We start from the raw sequence: 17,191 nt of genomic DNA, 5'->3' as shown, positions 1-17,191 counted from the left end.
GATTTGTTAATTTGTTTTCAGATTTGTTATTGTGTTTTCGGATTTGTTAATTTGTTTTCGGATTTGTTAATTTGTTTTCGGATTTGTTAATTTGTTTTGCACTTCCCGGCCACCGTAGAAAAGCCTTTGGATGTTATTATGGAGGAATTCAGGAAAACAGTCAATAAAGATAAAAATGTGGATTTGCATGTAAGACCTTTTGATGCTCAACTAAAAAAATCAATACGAAAATTGAAAAAAATGCTGTTCAGTTTTAAGTAATGGACACTGACACAAAACAGCATTACAGAAATTCAGCTAACAGAAATAAACCTTGAAAAAAGGAACACATGGAACACATCCTCTTATGGGTGACAGCAGACAGTGCGATTATAGATCATTCCACTTCAGTAACTCTATACTACATGTATTATTTCACCGAATTGATTTTAAATAAACTTTTTCATCTTGCCTAGGTAATCTTCCCGGCAAAGGAAGTCGTGTAAGGAGCCAGTTTAGTTAATGCAGCAATATAATAGATGTATTGCTAGCTCAAGTGTGATTTTCTCACACAGTGAACGACAGGCTTCGATCAAGCCGTTGGATTGTCACGTCACATACAGTAGCAAGACCTAAGCCTAGTTACAGTGTTAAGCCTAATTAATTCAGTTTGTAATCAGATACCCAGCAAAATTTCCAACATGCTCCTGCACTGGTTTGAAATCTTTCACTGCTATTTACATACAAATGAGAAACAACTGGAATAGCGAAGCCAATTAAGTTGTTTTTGCTGTAGACTGAAGACATCTGAGTTTGAGATCAAAAGATTCTCTTGCTATTTATATGTGCATGTGTTAAACAAAATAGAACCTTGTGCGTTTTGTATCGGACTACCCAATTTTTGATACGGCGGATGTTATCCAGTTGTGTATTGTTAGATTGATTTAAACAGTATATATACCTGAATTTACACTTTTGTTTTAAGCCTTCGGTTCCACCTGTTTTTAAAAGGATCGTTCTACATAAAGATGTCTATGGGAGAAAAGCAAACAAAATTTTGCAGCTGAGAAAAAAAAAAGGAAAAAAAAAGTCAGTCAGGCCATCTTAAAAATATTTTGGTTTGCAGTAACAAGAAAACGCTCGGTAGGTAGGTCTTTATTTTTTTTTTTTCAAGTTTCAATGTAAAAAAAGTACAATTTTGTTGATGGTGATTACGTAGGTATGACTTTAAACAAATTAGCATTTCGTGACGTCACTGACTGGGTCTTGAACCCGTGCCTTCGGGCGCATCATTGCAAACCTTATTTTGATGCTGGGCACAGTTTTTCCAGAACTTCGTGCCAAGTTAAAGTGTCAAGTGTCGAGCTGTTTTAATTAGATGTAAATGTTTGAATTAGATGTAAATGTTTAGATGTATTATGGTGCCCGAACTCGCTAATATTATTTTATTGCTTTTGTATTAGTTGTTTGAAGAGAAAAAAAAAAATTGCTCGGTCTTAACGCAAATTTACAACCGGCAAGTCGCCCGGACTTAAAGCAAAAAAAAATAATAAATTGAGTCGGTCCTAAATTGACGGTCGGTCGGGTTACGGCAAACAAGAATATTTTTAAGGATGGCCTCAGGGATTTTGCAAAAACACTGGGCATAGCCAATCCAACACTGTGGAATATTCTGAAATAAACTAATAACCAGATGTCAGCCAAAGAAACGTTGTCTCATTTCACTGTGTACTGCAACAGCGATATATGGTTGAAATGACAATAAAAGCTTCTTGACTTGAAAACAACAGCAGCTGATGACCGAAACATTTTGGGAGCGGTGAAGAAAAACATCAGTATAACAGTGTGTGACAACAGCAAGAACCCCCAAAGGGCAGGGATGACGGTATCACAATCCACCATTCGCAAGAAAAAAATTGAGAGCTGAAATATAGAGGCCATACCACAAGATACAAACCTGTCATCAGCAGTAAGAATCAGAAGACCAGATTAGAATGCACAAAGAAATACAGAGATGATTCACAGAAGTTCTGTTACCAAGATTAACCTCTAACAAAGTGATAACCAGCTCATTTTTCAAGCACGGTGGGTGGGGTGTCATGGCGGTGGGCTTGCATGGCTGCTTCTGGAACAGGATCACTAATGTTTATTGATGATGTAAGACATTTTGGCAGCAGAAGAATGAATTCAGAAGTTTATAGGAGCATTCTGTCTGCCAATTCTCAGAGAAATGCATCCAATCTAATCAGGAGGAACTTCATCATGCAGCAAGACAGTGATCCAAAACACACTGCCAACACAACAAAGGACTTCATTCCACTTTTTCAGGGGAAAACATAAAACGGTTTAAACTGGCCAAGTCCTTACCTTAAAGAAAGACCTTAACTAAGCTCCTGAAGAGAAGATTAAATGAAAAGAAAACATCAAAACAAACACATGAATGCGGCTGTAGTACAAAAAAAAAACATCATAAACTAAGTATCAAAGAGTTTGATCTTTTCAGTGACTTACAGACTTGATGCAGTTTCTACAAGCAGGAAATACGTGACAAATTATTAAGTGTAATTTACATTATACATTTGCTTTTGTATAAATTGTTTGGTCTGATACAAAAGGTTTTATATTGTATGTTGTTTAAAACATCTAGATGTAAATATGAGGAAATGAAAGCTGAAATTCATCTTCTGATCTCAATGTCTTTGGTGTACAGCACAAACAATTGAATTAGACTTGCTAATGGAATGGATGGATGGATGGATGGATAGATAGATGGAATGATAGATAGAGTCCCATGTACTTTAACAAGAAGTAAAATAAAACCAATGCTACTTTTGACTGATATTGTCGGTTGGGTATTTTTGTCCATGGAATTATATAAAGATTTTGCAAGCAAATAGTATAAGTGTAATGTTAAGGAAAACTGTATGGCTTTAAAACAAGGCAGTTGAGAAATTGATCACACAATGTTACTCTGGACTAGTTTAATATATAACAACCAAGCTGTGATTCTGAAGTTATTGACCTCTGAGCTAGTTTTGTCAAATAATCCTAGTAACTCTGCCATCAGCATAGTGTGGTGAAGGAAAAATAACGGTTAGCTAAAACGTATTAATGAAATAAAAAGATTCACTGTAGTACACAAGTCATCCGAGGTTTAGACAATTTAGTTTAAATCATTTTCAAGCCAACTAGCTGCAGATCTGTTGAGACAGGGATGATATCTACTTTTGTTTTTATTTTAAGAACGTGTGCATTATGTCCAAGTTGTAGAGAATGTGTTGCCTTTCTGAGGAACCTACTGAGCAGCAGAAAATCATTTTGGGTGTAACAAATTAAGACTTGATTAAGACAGTTCCAGTAAATGAGGTCTTATTGCTGTTACTGCTTCATAAAAAAATCATGTTTTTATTTTGTGTGTCTGTATGTGTGTGTGTGTGTGTGTGTTTCAGATGGCAGGCCTAGCAGTTCACCAATCGATCCCAGGCGCATACAGGCGGATTTAGCAGAGGTCATGGTGTATCTGCATCCTCTAGAGATAATGACTCCCACCAGCATACAGATCACATGGACTGTAAGAAAAGGCTTTATTATATTTGTGAATAGCACATTCATTTTCAGTTTAGAAACACATTAACAACTAGCGTGTTGTGTTATTTCAGGTTGAGCGTGAGCCTTACTACCTTCAGGGTTACAGGCTGCTGTACAGGCCGTCAGGCAGCGCCTGGCTGCTTCAGGACATAAAGGCAGGGTCCAAACACACAGCAGTGTTATCAGAGCTGCGCAGAGGCACAGAGTACGAGCTCAAAATGAGACCCTACTTCAAAGAGTTCCAGGGCTCTGACAGTGAGCTAGTAGTGTTTCGCACCCCAAAGGAAGGTATGTTTTTTATATTAACTAATTCCTTTTCTGGTTTTATTCAGAGTCTACCAAACACCCTCCAGCTAGGAACAATGTTCCCTTCACCTACAATATACCAGTTCCTTTATTGCCCATGCTGCCAACTCCAGTTATCTGACCCCAACCTCATTTCAGGATGCAGGGATGGAGCTGTAGGGTTTTCTATGCCAGGAGTTATCAAAATAAGTTTTTTGTTCTGATCACCTCAGGACGGGTTTCTTAACGAACTGTTTGGGGCAAAATAAGAACGGAACAAAAGTTAAAAGGAATGTTGAAGCTTGAACTTCTTGAGCTTGGCTCAATGTCTCGATTGAAGTTGAATAGTAAAACCATGTTTATATTGCAAGCTGACTTTATTAAGGTGTTTTGCGAATGATTGGGATTTGCAAATATATAACCAAAGAGTGTTTCATGTCCCTTTTAAAAACCTAGTCTTCTGTACTTCCAGCAGGTTTTGTTTCATAAATACTGCTGACGAATTAAGATATATTGAGAAAATTAGCATAAACTATACGATAGAATTTAACAAGCAGAAGTGGACCAATTGGATATCCATTGCTTTGTAAAGAACAGAACATAATGACTTGGATTTAATCAGAGTTTAACATTTTTTTTCTCTGCTTTTTAAAGTGCTAAGTGCCCCCCCTCAAGCTGTCACTGTGGTCCAGTTGGATAACAGCTCCACAGTGCGAGTGTCCTGGGAGCCACCTATCAGTGATATCCAGGATGAGCCCATTTTGGAGTACAGGGTACAGAATACTTTTCACAACAGTGCCCCATTTTCTGGAAAAGTTTGCATTACATTGACCATGATACTGAGTGCCACTCTGATGTCCTGTACAGGTGTGGTGTGTAGGGAATGTGTCTGGACTTCAGATGCAGTTAAACCAAAGCGTGAGCGGGGACGTCCTCCACGCGCTTATAAATGAGCTGGTGCCCGAGATGCTGTACAGCGTGCAGGTGGTTGCAGTGACCAGCGCAGGAGCTGGAGAACCCAGCGCGCCAGTATTTATTCTCATCAGTGAGTGCCTTCCCCTGACAGCTGACAGCTGCCTCTGGAGCTCAGGGTGACATTTATTGGACGATACAGATTGAACGAGAGAAACTTCCTATCCAGTTGCACATCATGTTCATAGAGCTGCACAGCAGATGAACTTTGACAGAATAGGAGATGTGTTATTAATGCTTTTTTCACTACAAGTGCAAGTCAAATGAACACAGATCAGTATTTTATGAGACAAAATATTTCTGAACACGTTTCAAATGATCTGTTTTCAGGTGTAGGTTTCATTTACTGAAGCTATATTTTAAGCCTCTGCCTAAATGTTTTAAGACAGGAGTTTTGAGACTTCATCTTCACTATCAACTCATATCCGATGTTATTCGCATTAAGTACCTTTTATTTTTACTTAGATTTGATGTCACGAACACCAGCTGTTGGTAGTAGGATGGAGCAAATGCAACCTGTTTATTGAGCATCAAAAAAATTGGTACAACTCAGAAAAATTGGAAAATCACTCAAAATATAAGGAACAGGGATCAGTAAAGAACTAGCGAGTAATAGAAAGTCATGTTAGTCAAATCACATGGTCAAAAACAGGCACAGGTCAATCAGGGTATAGATAGATTCCTAACAGGATAGGCTGAATCGTGGTAGAAATAGGGAATATATTGAGTCTAGAAACTGAATCAATGGTGCTTTTAAAGAGCTATAAACCAAACATACATAATTTGGATGAACACAATTAGGATGAGGGTGACTGCGAGAGTGGGAGTGCAAGTAGTCCTGAGTGTGAGTGTCCATGTCTGCCATGTTCGTAGGCCTTAATGTAGCATTAAGTAATATAGTATTAGGTAATTCAACTATTAAACTATTTTTTAGCATGCTCTTTGTGATATTAGTGAATTAGTGTTTTAATCACAGTCCTTTAAATCCACTCCAGTGCCACGCACAACTCGTAATAGTTTACTTGCAAACACTGATTTAACAAATGTATCATCCATTACGGAGACCTGACAAACAAATACATTCAAATAAAAAGGGGACATCTGCTTTCAAGAATACATGAATCAGCCTCCAAGGAAAATATCCCACGTTCATCATCAGCATCAGGAAATGCCCAGTAGCCAGTGGATCAGAAACATCAAACAGCTGATTTTGCCTAGAAGCATTAAAACAACTAAGGAAATCAACATGAGTTAGTGCTAACAGTGTGAATCGGCTATTGCTGATTATTTCCATTCTTGTGATTTTTTCCTCAGAAGATGACCCCTACTGTTGGGCAGCAAAGTGTGATTGAAGTGTCAGTTCCACTGTCAGTTGCTAATTATGTTGGTGGTTAATCGGTCACGCAAGGCCATCTGTCCGTCTAATGCGAGTTAGCTGGACTTCTCCACACACCAAAGAGAGAAAAAAAATCCTGCTTGGATCATATTCCTTTTTGGCAATTCAAAACCAATGAAACTATTATGATAATACTTGGAGAGATTAAATATATTAAATTGACTTGTACTAAAGTGCAGACTGTCAGCTATAGAATACTATGAAGCGGATTGTGGAATGGAAATCAATTACTTGACCTGAACCTTATTTCACGTGCGGTTTTCTGAATACAAGACAAGCCACAGCATCACAGGATTTGCTTTTAAATTAAAGCTGACATTCTGCACTTTAGCGTAATGCGTGTTAAATTACTTAGAAACTGTGCCGCAATTTAGATTTTTTTTTTTGTAGCCGTCACAAAACCGATGAATTCTTCTCCTGTGCAGTATCACTAATTTCTCACAGCTATTTTGATGTCAGTTCTGTTATCTTTTCAGAATCCCATATATCTGACAAATCTAACATTACATTCATTCATACCTTCCACTCGATTACACTGAACAACCAATATGTCATCCGCATGCCTCTCTCTCTCTCTCTCTCTCTCTCTCGCTGAAGCCCCTGTGGGTGAGCCCTCATTGCCTGTGCTGAACGATGACAGCAGCAGTCTTTCGGAGCACATCTCGATACTGTTCAGACAGACAGCTTTTATTGCTACTCTGGGTTCAGCCTGCTGGATGGTGCTGATGGGCTTCAGTGCCTGGATCTACTGCAGACACAAGAGAAAGAAAGAGCTTGGCCATTATGCTACTTCTTTTGCCTACACACCTGCTGGTATCCTGAATGAATTATACCACATTGCTTTTATCTTTCTGCCAGAAAACGATTCCAGTGTTTTAATGTTTAAGCACGAGTCTCAAGTTAATCCAATTTTGGTGGTCAGAACCTCTAATCCGTTCTGTTTGGCATTGTTTTTGCACAAAAAATGTAAGAAAATATCTCATTTAAGTGTGTGCTGTGAAATGAAAGACTAAACAAATCCCCCTGAGAGCTTAACGAATTGTAATTAGGTACTGTTCTCTTCATTTCTGGCAGTAATATAATGCTTTAACCTGTTTTCTTGCTTTACTTACTCGTATTCTCAGTAGAGTTACAGATTAATGGTATTAACCTTCCTTTTTTGCCCCAGTCGGCCTCTCCAACAGTGACAGGGCAGGACTTAGCAACGGAAGGTACGCAAAGTCCATCTGCTTCTATTTTTCCTACATGCTTTTAAAAGTATGCTGTCGAAACATACATAATGACTTTTCTCTGTAGGCCATGCTTGCTTGGATCCAACATGGCTAACTACCCCTGGCTGGCGGATTCTTGGCCGAACAGCAACTTTAACCAGAGCAATAAAGATTCCATGAATTGCTGCACTGGCAAACACGACTCCACTGACAGATACTGCAACAGTAAGAGACTTCTCACATCATAACAGTGACCATGACAGTATTTTTTTTACATTTTTCTGTAATTCTTTATAATTCAAGGACGACGGTGGGTTGTGCTGACGGCTTTGGTAGCTGTGCTACCCAACTAACTACATACTCAGCAACTAATTTAACAGTAATTTAAAGTAATGCATAGTAATTTCAATGCAACAGTAATTCATAGCAGTACATAGCAGTAATACATAGCAGATTTAAATGTTTCAATTCATTCTAAATATATTTATCATACTTGATTATTAAGTCAGGGATACTAACTGTATATGTATTGGTATTCGGTTAGTTATTTTTTGTTATTTTTGGAGCAGTGGGGATTTAAACTGTTAAGGTGCTGGGTTGTTGATCAAGGCCCTTAACCGCACCGCACCATGTGCGCGGTATCATAGCTGACCCTGTGCTCCGACCCCAACCTCTAACATGTGGAGATGAAATTCACTGTGCCGTAATGTAGCTGTAACAAAAATAAAGGTTTATTCTTTGTGGTGATTAGTGTGACAAACATCCTTATATCTATCTTTGTTTGGATTTGGCTCTTAAATGTTCTTTATTTAATTAAATAAATTAAAATCTTCTTGTAAATATGTCCTCAGAAACATGCAAAATATGCTGGGAAAAGTGCCACAAAGGTAGGAATGCAAGTAGTCAGCACAGTCTGTGAATTCTGGCTCTGACAGTTTCTTAACCTCCCGTGAATTCATAATTGGCCTCAACTAGAGATTTGTTTAGTGTTGTTTTGTTTCACATGGAATCGTTTCCCAAAATCCCATGACATTGATCAAACAGTTAAGGATGAAAGAATAAACACTGCATTTTTATTTACTGAACATTGGTTTCTTTGTCCCACAAGCCTCATATCTGTTCACAAAAAATACGTTTTTTTAGTTACATCTATCTATCTATCTATCTGTCTATCTATCTATCTATCTATCTATCTATCTATCTATCTATCTATCTATCTATCTATCTGTAATGGCGGGAAACAAAGCGGACCCAAACGCAGGATAGCATAAATCAAAATAGGGTTTAATAACAGAAAACATGAAACAGGACGCAGACTAGACAGGACAAATCACAGTAGATGCCGCGCTGCACGAAGCAACGTGGCACAGTTAAATACAAGAAGACAATGACACAATAAGGATCAGGTGTGATGACAGGGAGGAGCAGACGAAGGCGGGGCAGACACGTGACGAGAAACATAAACAGATGCACGTGGCCAGAGTCCGGGCAGAGTCCTTACAGAGCCCCCCCCCCAAGGCGCGGCTCCCGACGCGCCAATCCGTCCAGGCAGTCCCGACGGGCCCGGGAGGGGGGAGCAAGGCACACGGCGAGGCAGGTGGGGGGAGCAAGTCACACGGCGAGGCAGGTGGGGGGAGCAAGGCACACGGCGAGGCAGGTGGGGGGAGCAAGGCACACGGCGAGGCAGGTGGGGGGAGCAAGGCACACGGCGAGGCAGGTGGGGGGAGCAAGGCACACGGCGGCGCAGCCAGAGAGGGCCAAGCGACGTCCACAGCCGAGCTGAAGGGCCGAGCGACGTCCACAGCCGAGCTGAAGGGCCGAGCGACGTCCACAGCCGAGCTGAAGGGCCGAGCGACGTCCACAGCCGAGCTGAAGGGCCGAGCACAACCCCAGACGCACCCCGGCCAGATCCACCCCCAAAGTCCAGGAAAGGGAGGGCGGGAGGGAAAAAAAATAAATCCTCCACAAAACAGGGAAGTCCAAAAACAGGAAAAAACACAGGCCTGCGACACCCCCGCGGACAGGAAGTGGGGCGACGTCCTCCACGGAAACCAAAAGTGAAACGACGCCCCCCTCCAAAAAGTGCGGGGCGATGTCACAGGACACTGAAAAAACAGAACAAACCTTGGGCTGGCGACATGGCCCGCAACCAGGAAGTGAGGCGGCGCCCCCCGCGAAAACACCAAAAGCGAGGCGGCGCCCCTCACCGAAAAAATGCGGACCCACGTCGCCAAACGCGCCAAGTCCAGAGGGGGAAAAAAAAAAAACACAAACACAAAAAAAGTACTCCCAGTCAGCCGGTCCAAGTAGCTGCTATCCCGCTGGGTCCTCATGTGGCGGCATCTTCTGTAACGGCGGGAAACAGAGCGGACCCAAACGCAGGATAGCATAAATCAAAATAGGGTTTAATAACAGAAAACATGAAACAGGACGCAGACTAGACAGGACAAATCACAGTAGATGCCGCGCTGCACGAAGCAACGCGGCACAGTTAAATACAAGAAGACAATGACACAATAAGGATCAGGTGTGATGACAGGGAGGAGCAGACGAAGGCGGGGCAGACACGTGACAAGAAACATAAACAGATGCACGTGGCCAGAGTCCGGGCAGAGTCCTTACACTATCTATCTATCTATCTATCTATCTATCTATCTATTTATCTATCTATCTATTCAGTTACATCCCTATATACAGCACAGATCTGGTTTGATGTGAGTAAAGCCTTACATCAGGTAAAAATCTAAAAAAGAAACTAAACTAAACTAGATTTGTAAAGTTCGTCGTGACAAACTTTGATGTTGGCTTTGACGAGGCAAGTATTTGCAAAGGCCGGTGCTTTTTGGAGGCGAGTGGACATAAGGGTCAGTGTTACTTTTGGAGGCAAGTGGACAGAAAGATAGGGTGCCAAAACATTTGGAGGCAAGCGGAGATGAGCATGTGACATCATTCAGAATACTCCTGAGGAAGTTCACCTCATTTGGCTGAGTGTTTTGATATGTCACATGTTCATGTTGTGCTAATTTTTTATTTTCATGTGACATCATGTGAGGTCAGGGGGGCACGGTGGCTTAGTGGTTAGCACGTTCGCCTCACACCTCCAGGGTTCGATTCCCGCCTCCACCTTGCGTGTGTGGAGTTTGCATGTTCTCCCCGTGCCTCGGGGGTTTCCTCCGGGTACTCCGGTTTCCTCCCCTGGTCCAAAGACATGCATGGTAGGTTGATTGGCATCTCTGGAAAATTGTCCCTAGTGTGTGAGTGCGTGCGTGGTGTAGATAGTTTGAAAGCTTGCCGAGTTATAAACCTCCAAATTTTATAATGGGAGTCTATGGGAAAAAAGGCCACTTTGAGACCCGGTACCGGAAGTACCGGTACTCGGATCGCTTAGAAAAGTCAGAGCAACAAACTTCAGACCAGGTTCTACAACATATCCGAATTTGGTGCATGTGGCTCGAAAGCCCTAGGCCGCATTAAATTTTATAAATTTTTGTCTAAGCTTAAATAGGAAAACAGAATGTTGGCTTCTACAAAACCAACATAATTATAGAAGTTATGAACATGTATTCTGGCAGTTGTGAAGAAATGCCATATTTCTAACCAATGAGAATGTGTCCCTTATCAAATCAACCTCTGCTTTGCCCTTCAATTTTTTCGCTCCAGATCCAAAATGGTTTTCTCTTGTTCCTTTATTCTCCAGCTGCAGGGACAAGCATCCTGGGGCCAAACCAAATATACAGCCCAACATCCAACGAAGGAGCCATCTACAGCACTATAGACAGAGCTAGCGAGTCACAGCATGACCTGAGTAGTGTTTACTCACATGACCTCTACACAAGCTCACCAGTCCTGTCCAAACCTGACCTCGACCAGTGGAGCTTACAGTCTGACCTCAGCTCAGCTGAATATGCCCAGCTCCAGTACCCAAGGACAGGCGACGGTACTGTGGATACATTTCACCTTCTGTCTTAAAACTCATGTACTATTGACTACATCACACTGTACCTGTATATCGTCGCTGTCGGGCGGAATCCTCGTATCTCCATAACCGTTACTTTTCAGGAAATTAAAAAAACGCCTTACCTTATCTGCAGTGCACAGGGTTTAGTCCGCGTTGCAGTGAATTGTCTTGCGCTAAATTCCTGTCCTCAGACGAGCACCAGAACTAGCGGGGGTCAAGATTTTTTTTTCTTTGAGCCCAGTGTTTTGAAGACATTTACCTCAGAAGACGTGTTGATTCGTTGCGACTCTTCTTGAGGAGAAATATGCCGCGAATCTCTCCCACGGAGTGAAGAAGAGGTGGACATTTGAAGTGTCCAATGGAGTTATGAGATTTGCGCTCAAGCTATTTTCAAGACTTTAGATTGGTTAATAACTTGTAAAAATAACAGACCCACGTGGGGACTGACCAATAGCATCGATATGTGAAAAAATATAAAATTGACCAAATTTGGACATACGAGGTTTCCGCCCGACAGCGACGATATCCTGTTGACCCAAACAATCTCAAGTAATCATGTAGCAGTAAAATTGTAGGCTTTATTTTAGAATAACCAACATACTGTTTTTTTTAATATTGTTTAGTTTTTTTTTTAATATATCAGGATAACTTTATATTCTTTCATCTTCTCCTTGTTGACACGTTAAATATTTTGTTTTAAAAATCATAACACTTGTTAAAACGTGTCATTGTTAATAGATATTTATCTAAGCCCGGGTTGCCTTTACATATAAGATAATTATGCCATTTTCAAATGAACTTCTTAAATGTGCTCTGCTGTTACAGATATTATGGAAATGCAGAAGCCTTCTGAGTCAGCGACGTATAACTGGTCCAATGTTCTGTCCCTGCCGCCGCCAAACACACGAGAACAGAGACAGCAGCCCAGGTCAGACCCAACAGCATGCACACTGTCTTACACAAAGCCAACAGACAGAATAGTACGGCTTAAGAAAACGGCACCATGATTTGAAATAAAAGGTTTTAAATCTAAAACTAAAGTTGAACAATTAAGTGAAATTTTTTTAGAGAGACACTTAATATACAATATTTAAATCTAAACATAAACTATTTCTTATGAAGGTTATGAAGGAATATCAGTGACTCCTTAAAATAGATGTCTTCTTGCTATTAATTCTACTTTTACTCTTTACTGCCAAAAAGATTGCAGACATACTGTATGACCAGTACATCACATGCGCTAGTTGAACATTTCATTATTGATGTATTCCCTTTTTGGTGTTATAATAACCTCCACTCTTCTGGGAAGGCTTTCCACTCGATTTTGGAGCGTGGCAGTGGGGATTTGTGCTCATTCAGCCGTAAGAGCATTAGTGACGTCGGACACTGATGTTGGGAAAGGACTGGCACGCCGTCAGCGTTCCAGTTCATCCCAAAAGTGATCACTGGGGTTGAGGGCTTTGCAGGAACAAGTTTTGGCCTCTTAAGATTTGGCTTCTTAGTTTCAGTGAACGGAAATCTAAATGCTGCATGATACATACTGTACTGTATATATTCTAGACAGTTCTGTGCTACCAACTTCGTGGCAACAGTACATACAGAAAGTGTCACATACGTTTGGCTACATAGTGCCTTCATCTTCTTCATTTATCTTCTTCATCTATTTTATACTCAGTCGTATGCTATTCTAAAATTTGCATTCCTGTGTATATTCATTTTAAACCCAGTACACTTTTTCTGTGTGTCAGATGATTTATTTATTTATTTTTGCCAGACTATTTTTGACATATTTCTTAATTAGCCAGCCTTGTGCTGGACTGCTCTCAGTGGACAGAACGCAGGTGGAGAGTAAATAAAGGACCCATTTTATCTTCTTATAGTGACAGCTTATAACTTATAATGACAGAAGCTAATGAAGTTAGAGCCCAAGTCTAAGCTTCAGTGCCACACTAAGAGAACAAGCAGGATGAGACACAGGCCACCTGAGCATAGCCGCTTTATAATAGCTGCTGGCAGTGCACTGTGCAATGAAACACATCAACTTAACTTCCTCCTCTCCTCACATCATGTTTGCAGTGTTGCCCTCTGGGATCGACTGGGTTTAAGAGGATTTTTGTTGCAGTGTTCAATATGTAATATCCATAAATCCTATCCACAAACAGCCCAAGGGTCTGTGGTCTTCTGATACTTGATCCATTTATTTGTTAGTCTGTTTCTCTGTCATGCTTTTGTATAATTACCTCAGGTCTCAGTGGGCGGGTTGTTATAATGTTTGTTTAGCAAAAACTCTTAAATGGGTCTCCTCCAATTTCAGTAATCCAGGTCATTTCGATTTGTGGTAACCAGATCCGCTTCAGGATTAATATGATATGGATGAATGGTATGTGCTTTGTCTCCTGGTCCTGCAGGTGTGAGGATGAAGAAGACTGGTGTGCTCCTCTGCCGGAGAGGACCTATCAAAAGGATGGTATGGAGAACGCTGCCACATTGCCTCTGAGAGGGGAGCGCTGTGGGCGAGCTACCACCTACAACCAGCCGTTCACAGCAACCCTAAACCCGTCTCCCAGTGAGGAACTAATGCCAGTTAATCCATGTTTGCAGCATCCTGACCTACTGCTACGGTACACACGCATACTTACACACCTACACATCAGCGTCAAAACTAGCCCGCATAATTCCTGGCCAGCTCTAACATCACCAGATGGCTAGCAACCTGAATCAGCATCCATTCTAATGAAAAAAAATAATGGCCAGGGAACAGGCAGGTCAGATGAAGGGTTTATGCAATGTACCCTCTACGCATATTAACAAGGAAGGACCAATTGGAATTTCAAACAAGTTCTAAGACTTTCTAAGAAGCAGATTGTTTTGGATTTATTTTGGAACTAAATGTGATTGTCTTCTAGCTCTGTCTTTTAGCCCAGGCTGTAGATTGATGCAGCCTTTCAGTGGCAGTTGTGCCAAATAAAACACCCCCAGTGTTCACAGCAGCAGCGATGTGAAACAATTGAGGGTATAACGAACCTGAATAGAGTGGGAATTTAGTCTGTCATCATAATATCTCCTCAAATTCATCAACACTAATAGTTGTCAGGCTATTGATAGATATTAGATTTCTGTCTAATTTCATGACCAGCCATCACTGTGTAGTAAAATTCACAAGAGAACATTTACAATGGCTGGCTAGCTGTGATCCATCTTACTTATTCGCGGATCATTAATTGTAGGGCATTTGTTGTTGTACCATACTTCATTTAATTACAGAGCGTGTCAATGTGCATTCAGTTACAGAGTGTGAATGTACAGCGACTGTTGTGAAAGCTGTAATTTACATAAATGGTCAAAAAGGACTATAATAAACATTGTACACCAGGAGAGTTCAGTTTTATTTGTAAAAGCCAAGTCGGGGTCAGCTTTGAAATTCATAAGGGTTAAAACTTCAGTTCTTCAGTGCAATTGTTATCGTTTGTTCTCGAGGTTAAAATGTTCTTGGGTTTGTTCTTATCTAGCACTAAGGGGCCATGCGCACCAAATGTAAAATCAACTCTCCCCAACTCAAAGCTACTCACCAACCTGGAATCACACAACAGCCTGCCCCGTCTGCAGGGCCACTGGAGAGACATCTGCCAAGTGGAGAGGTCTGAGCACTTCAAAGGTAAACACCCTACCAAATGATCTGTTTCAAAACTCTATCATGGGCTAATATAGTGTCACATTTTCTCTAATTATGTTTCTGATTTGATTTCTGTGTAGGCGAGATTGCTTTATTTGTGCGCGAGAAGTCAATTCCATCCCCCACTGAGCAACCACGGTCCAAAAAGACATCATCCAGGGATGGACCTCGGAGAAGAGAAACCTTAAAAACAGGAGGTCAGGAGACAATGTTCTTATTTTCGCAGAGTTTTGTGCTGTAGGTGTGGTACAGTGCATGTAACAATCTCGTTCGTTTGATTATTTGCTCAGATCTGCCCCCGCCACCTGAACCCCCTCCGGCAGAAGGCACTAAGGTGGACCTGGCAGCCATGTCGAAGACCAGAACACAGCCACCTGGCCAAGAACGGAGGGCAGATCTGAAAACACAGAACCGGTGGAGCACAGAAGGTCTGAAATCCTACTACACACTCACTAATAGGGTCAGTCACCCATTCTGTAACTAATGTCAGTCAAGTGCTGCAGGGATACCAGAGGAATTTAAACAAGTCTATTCATGTTTAAAAGCCAATCACTAACAAAGATACACGCTCTCATAAGGTCAAACCCCTAATTTGATTCCGTTCCATCAGTGCATCCTGTTTGAGTGTAAATGCTGAATGCTGTGTTTGTATACAGAGGAGGAGCTTATCCATTACAGTGTGAACATGCAGTCCAGGAGTCAGTGTTCTCCTCCTGCAACTTCCAGCTCTTGCTCTCGTCCTCACACAGCTTCCCACACCAGGAGGAAAAAAGAGGTGGGCTAGGGAGATAAGCACAGTTGTGTGTGTGTGTGTGTGTGTGTGGATGTTTGTTTCTGGATTAAATCAAACTCATTTGAACCACTAAACCAAACTCCTTGAAAGCATGCATATTTCATAGTCAGATACACAAGACGATATAATTAGACATTTGTAAGAATGTGTGTGTGTTTACACGCTACTTGGTTCAATAGGCCTAAATTAGTTAATTATAGTATTTACTCACACAGAACACACGGCACAGTAGAGCAGAGATCGATCTCAAACAACAAAGGCCATTTAATCACAAGGCTCATAATTGACCTTTCATTGATAAACAGTAATATGTCTTCGAGAATGACTAACAGAAGTAAGATCTGATTACAGAAAACATCGTCACTAAGATTGTAGCTTTAAAAGCATCCAGCCACTCAGGAGATCATCTTGTCTTTTGTGCTGTCTTCTGTCCTCAGTACCAGCAGTTTTTCATCATGTGTTTGTTTGCTTGCAGAACGCGATGTGAGTGGAAGATGACGACGGCGATGATGAATTTCTACTCGGTGTCCTACTGTGCCAAATAAACCTTTATTGCAAATGATGTCCAGTAGAACACAAGAGCCATACAAGTCTATGTGATTTCCATCCACCTCCTTAAGCTATTTATTTATTTATTTATTTATTTAAGTATAATTATTTTCTTATTCATTTATTTGTTTTTTATTTCTATGCTGTTGAAACCTTTATTTTATGCATCTAATATTTTGGACTATGCTTTGTGTGACTGATCAACAAACGATTTTGGCCAGACAAAAATATTTCTGAATGTAATTTTTTTATTTACCTCGATACCTCGATGTTTACATTTAATTCCACGCTGTTTATCTTGTGTAACACTAGAGTCTCTGCGTCTAAACCCATAACAGTTTTTTTTATGGTAGAATAGTAGAGCAGTTTATGATCCAGCATCTCTGCTTCAAATCCGTCCACACTGCAAAACTGTCATGCGCTCCGGAGAGATGAGTCTCGCCTGCTAAGCTGCGCTGCTGACATACACATAACATAACCAGGCTGTGCAAGCTAATGTTAGAAAAGTGCTAATGTTACACACACTGAATGGAAGTAAGCGGAGCATATTAATATTATACGAATGACATGATTGTGTTGAACACATTAGCATTAAAATTGTCCTTTGTCGTATTTTGGATTGTGCAAGAAAACACAATAAAAAAAAACATTGAAATACAGTTTTTTAAAATAAATGTTTGTCTAGAAGCTTTTTTATTAAGAACTGATTTAAATGACTGAATTATGACAGATGAACTACACTGAGCTGTATTTCCATTCCATTGCATTGCAGTGTAATGTGTTACTG

General features: G+C 40.8%; 1 protein-coding gene across 1 annotated transcript in view; it reads left to right on the top strand.

Annotated features, from left to right (window-relative positions):
* LOC132858335 (roundabout homolog 2-like) overlaps positions 1–16,943 on the top strand; it is a 93,294-nt gene extending 76,351 nt beyond the window's left edge. Inside the window, exons 13-27 of the mRNA XM_060888634.1 lie at positions 3,429–3,550; positions 3,639–3,855; positions 4,507–4,625; positions 4,720–4,897; positions 6,818–7,033; positions 7,389–7,431; positions 7,517–7,656; positions 11,129–11,368; positions 12,215–12,317; positions 13,798–14,010; positions 14,899–15,044; positions 15,143–15,259; positions 15,353–15,490; positions 15,719–15,837; positions 16,331–16,943. Coding sequence (XP_060744617.1) covers positions 3,429–3,550; positions 3,639–3,855; positions 4,507–4,625; positions 4,720–4,897; positions 6,818–7,033; positions 7,389–7,431; positions 7,517–7,656; positions 11,129–11,368; positions 12,215–12,317; positions 13,798–14,010; positions 14,899–15,044; positions 15,143–15,259; positions 15,353–15,490; positions 15,719–15,837; positions 16,331–16,342 — 2,123 coding nt within the window. The 3' untranslated portion in view covers positions 16,343–16,943. The remainder of the gene's footprint in view (positions 1–3,428; positions 3,551–3,638; positions 3,856–4,506; positions 4,626–4,719; positions 4,898–6,817; positions 7,034–7,388; positions 7,432–7,516; positions 7,657–11,128; positions 11,369–12,214; positions 12,318–13,797; positions 14,011–14,898; positions 15,045–15,142; positions 15,260–15,352; positions 15,491–15,718; positions 15,838–16,330) is intronic.
* The last annotated feature ends 248 nt before the right edge of the window (positions 16,944–17,191 follow it).

This window comes from Tachysurus vachellii, chromosome 15, assembly GCF_030014155.1.
Source record: "Tachysurus vachellii isolate PV-2020 chromosome 15, HZAU_Pvac_v1, whole genome shotgun sequence".
NCBI classification, from domain to species: Eukaryota; Metazoa; Chordata; class Actinopteri; order Siluriformes; family Bagridae; genus Tachysurus; species Tachysurus vachellii.
Note: the sequence above shows the minus strand (reverse complement) of the source record. Positions and strands in the feature narration are given on the sequence as shown.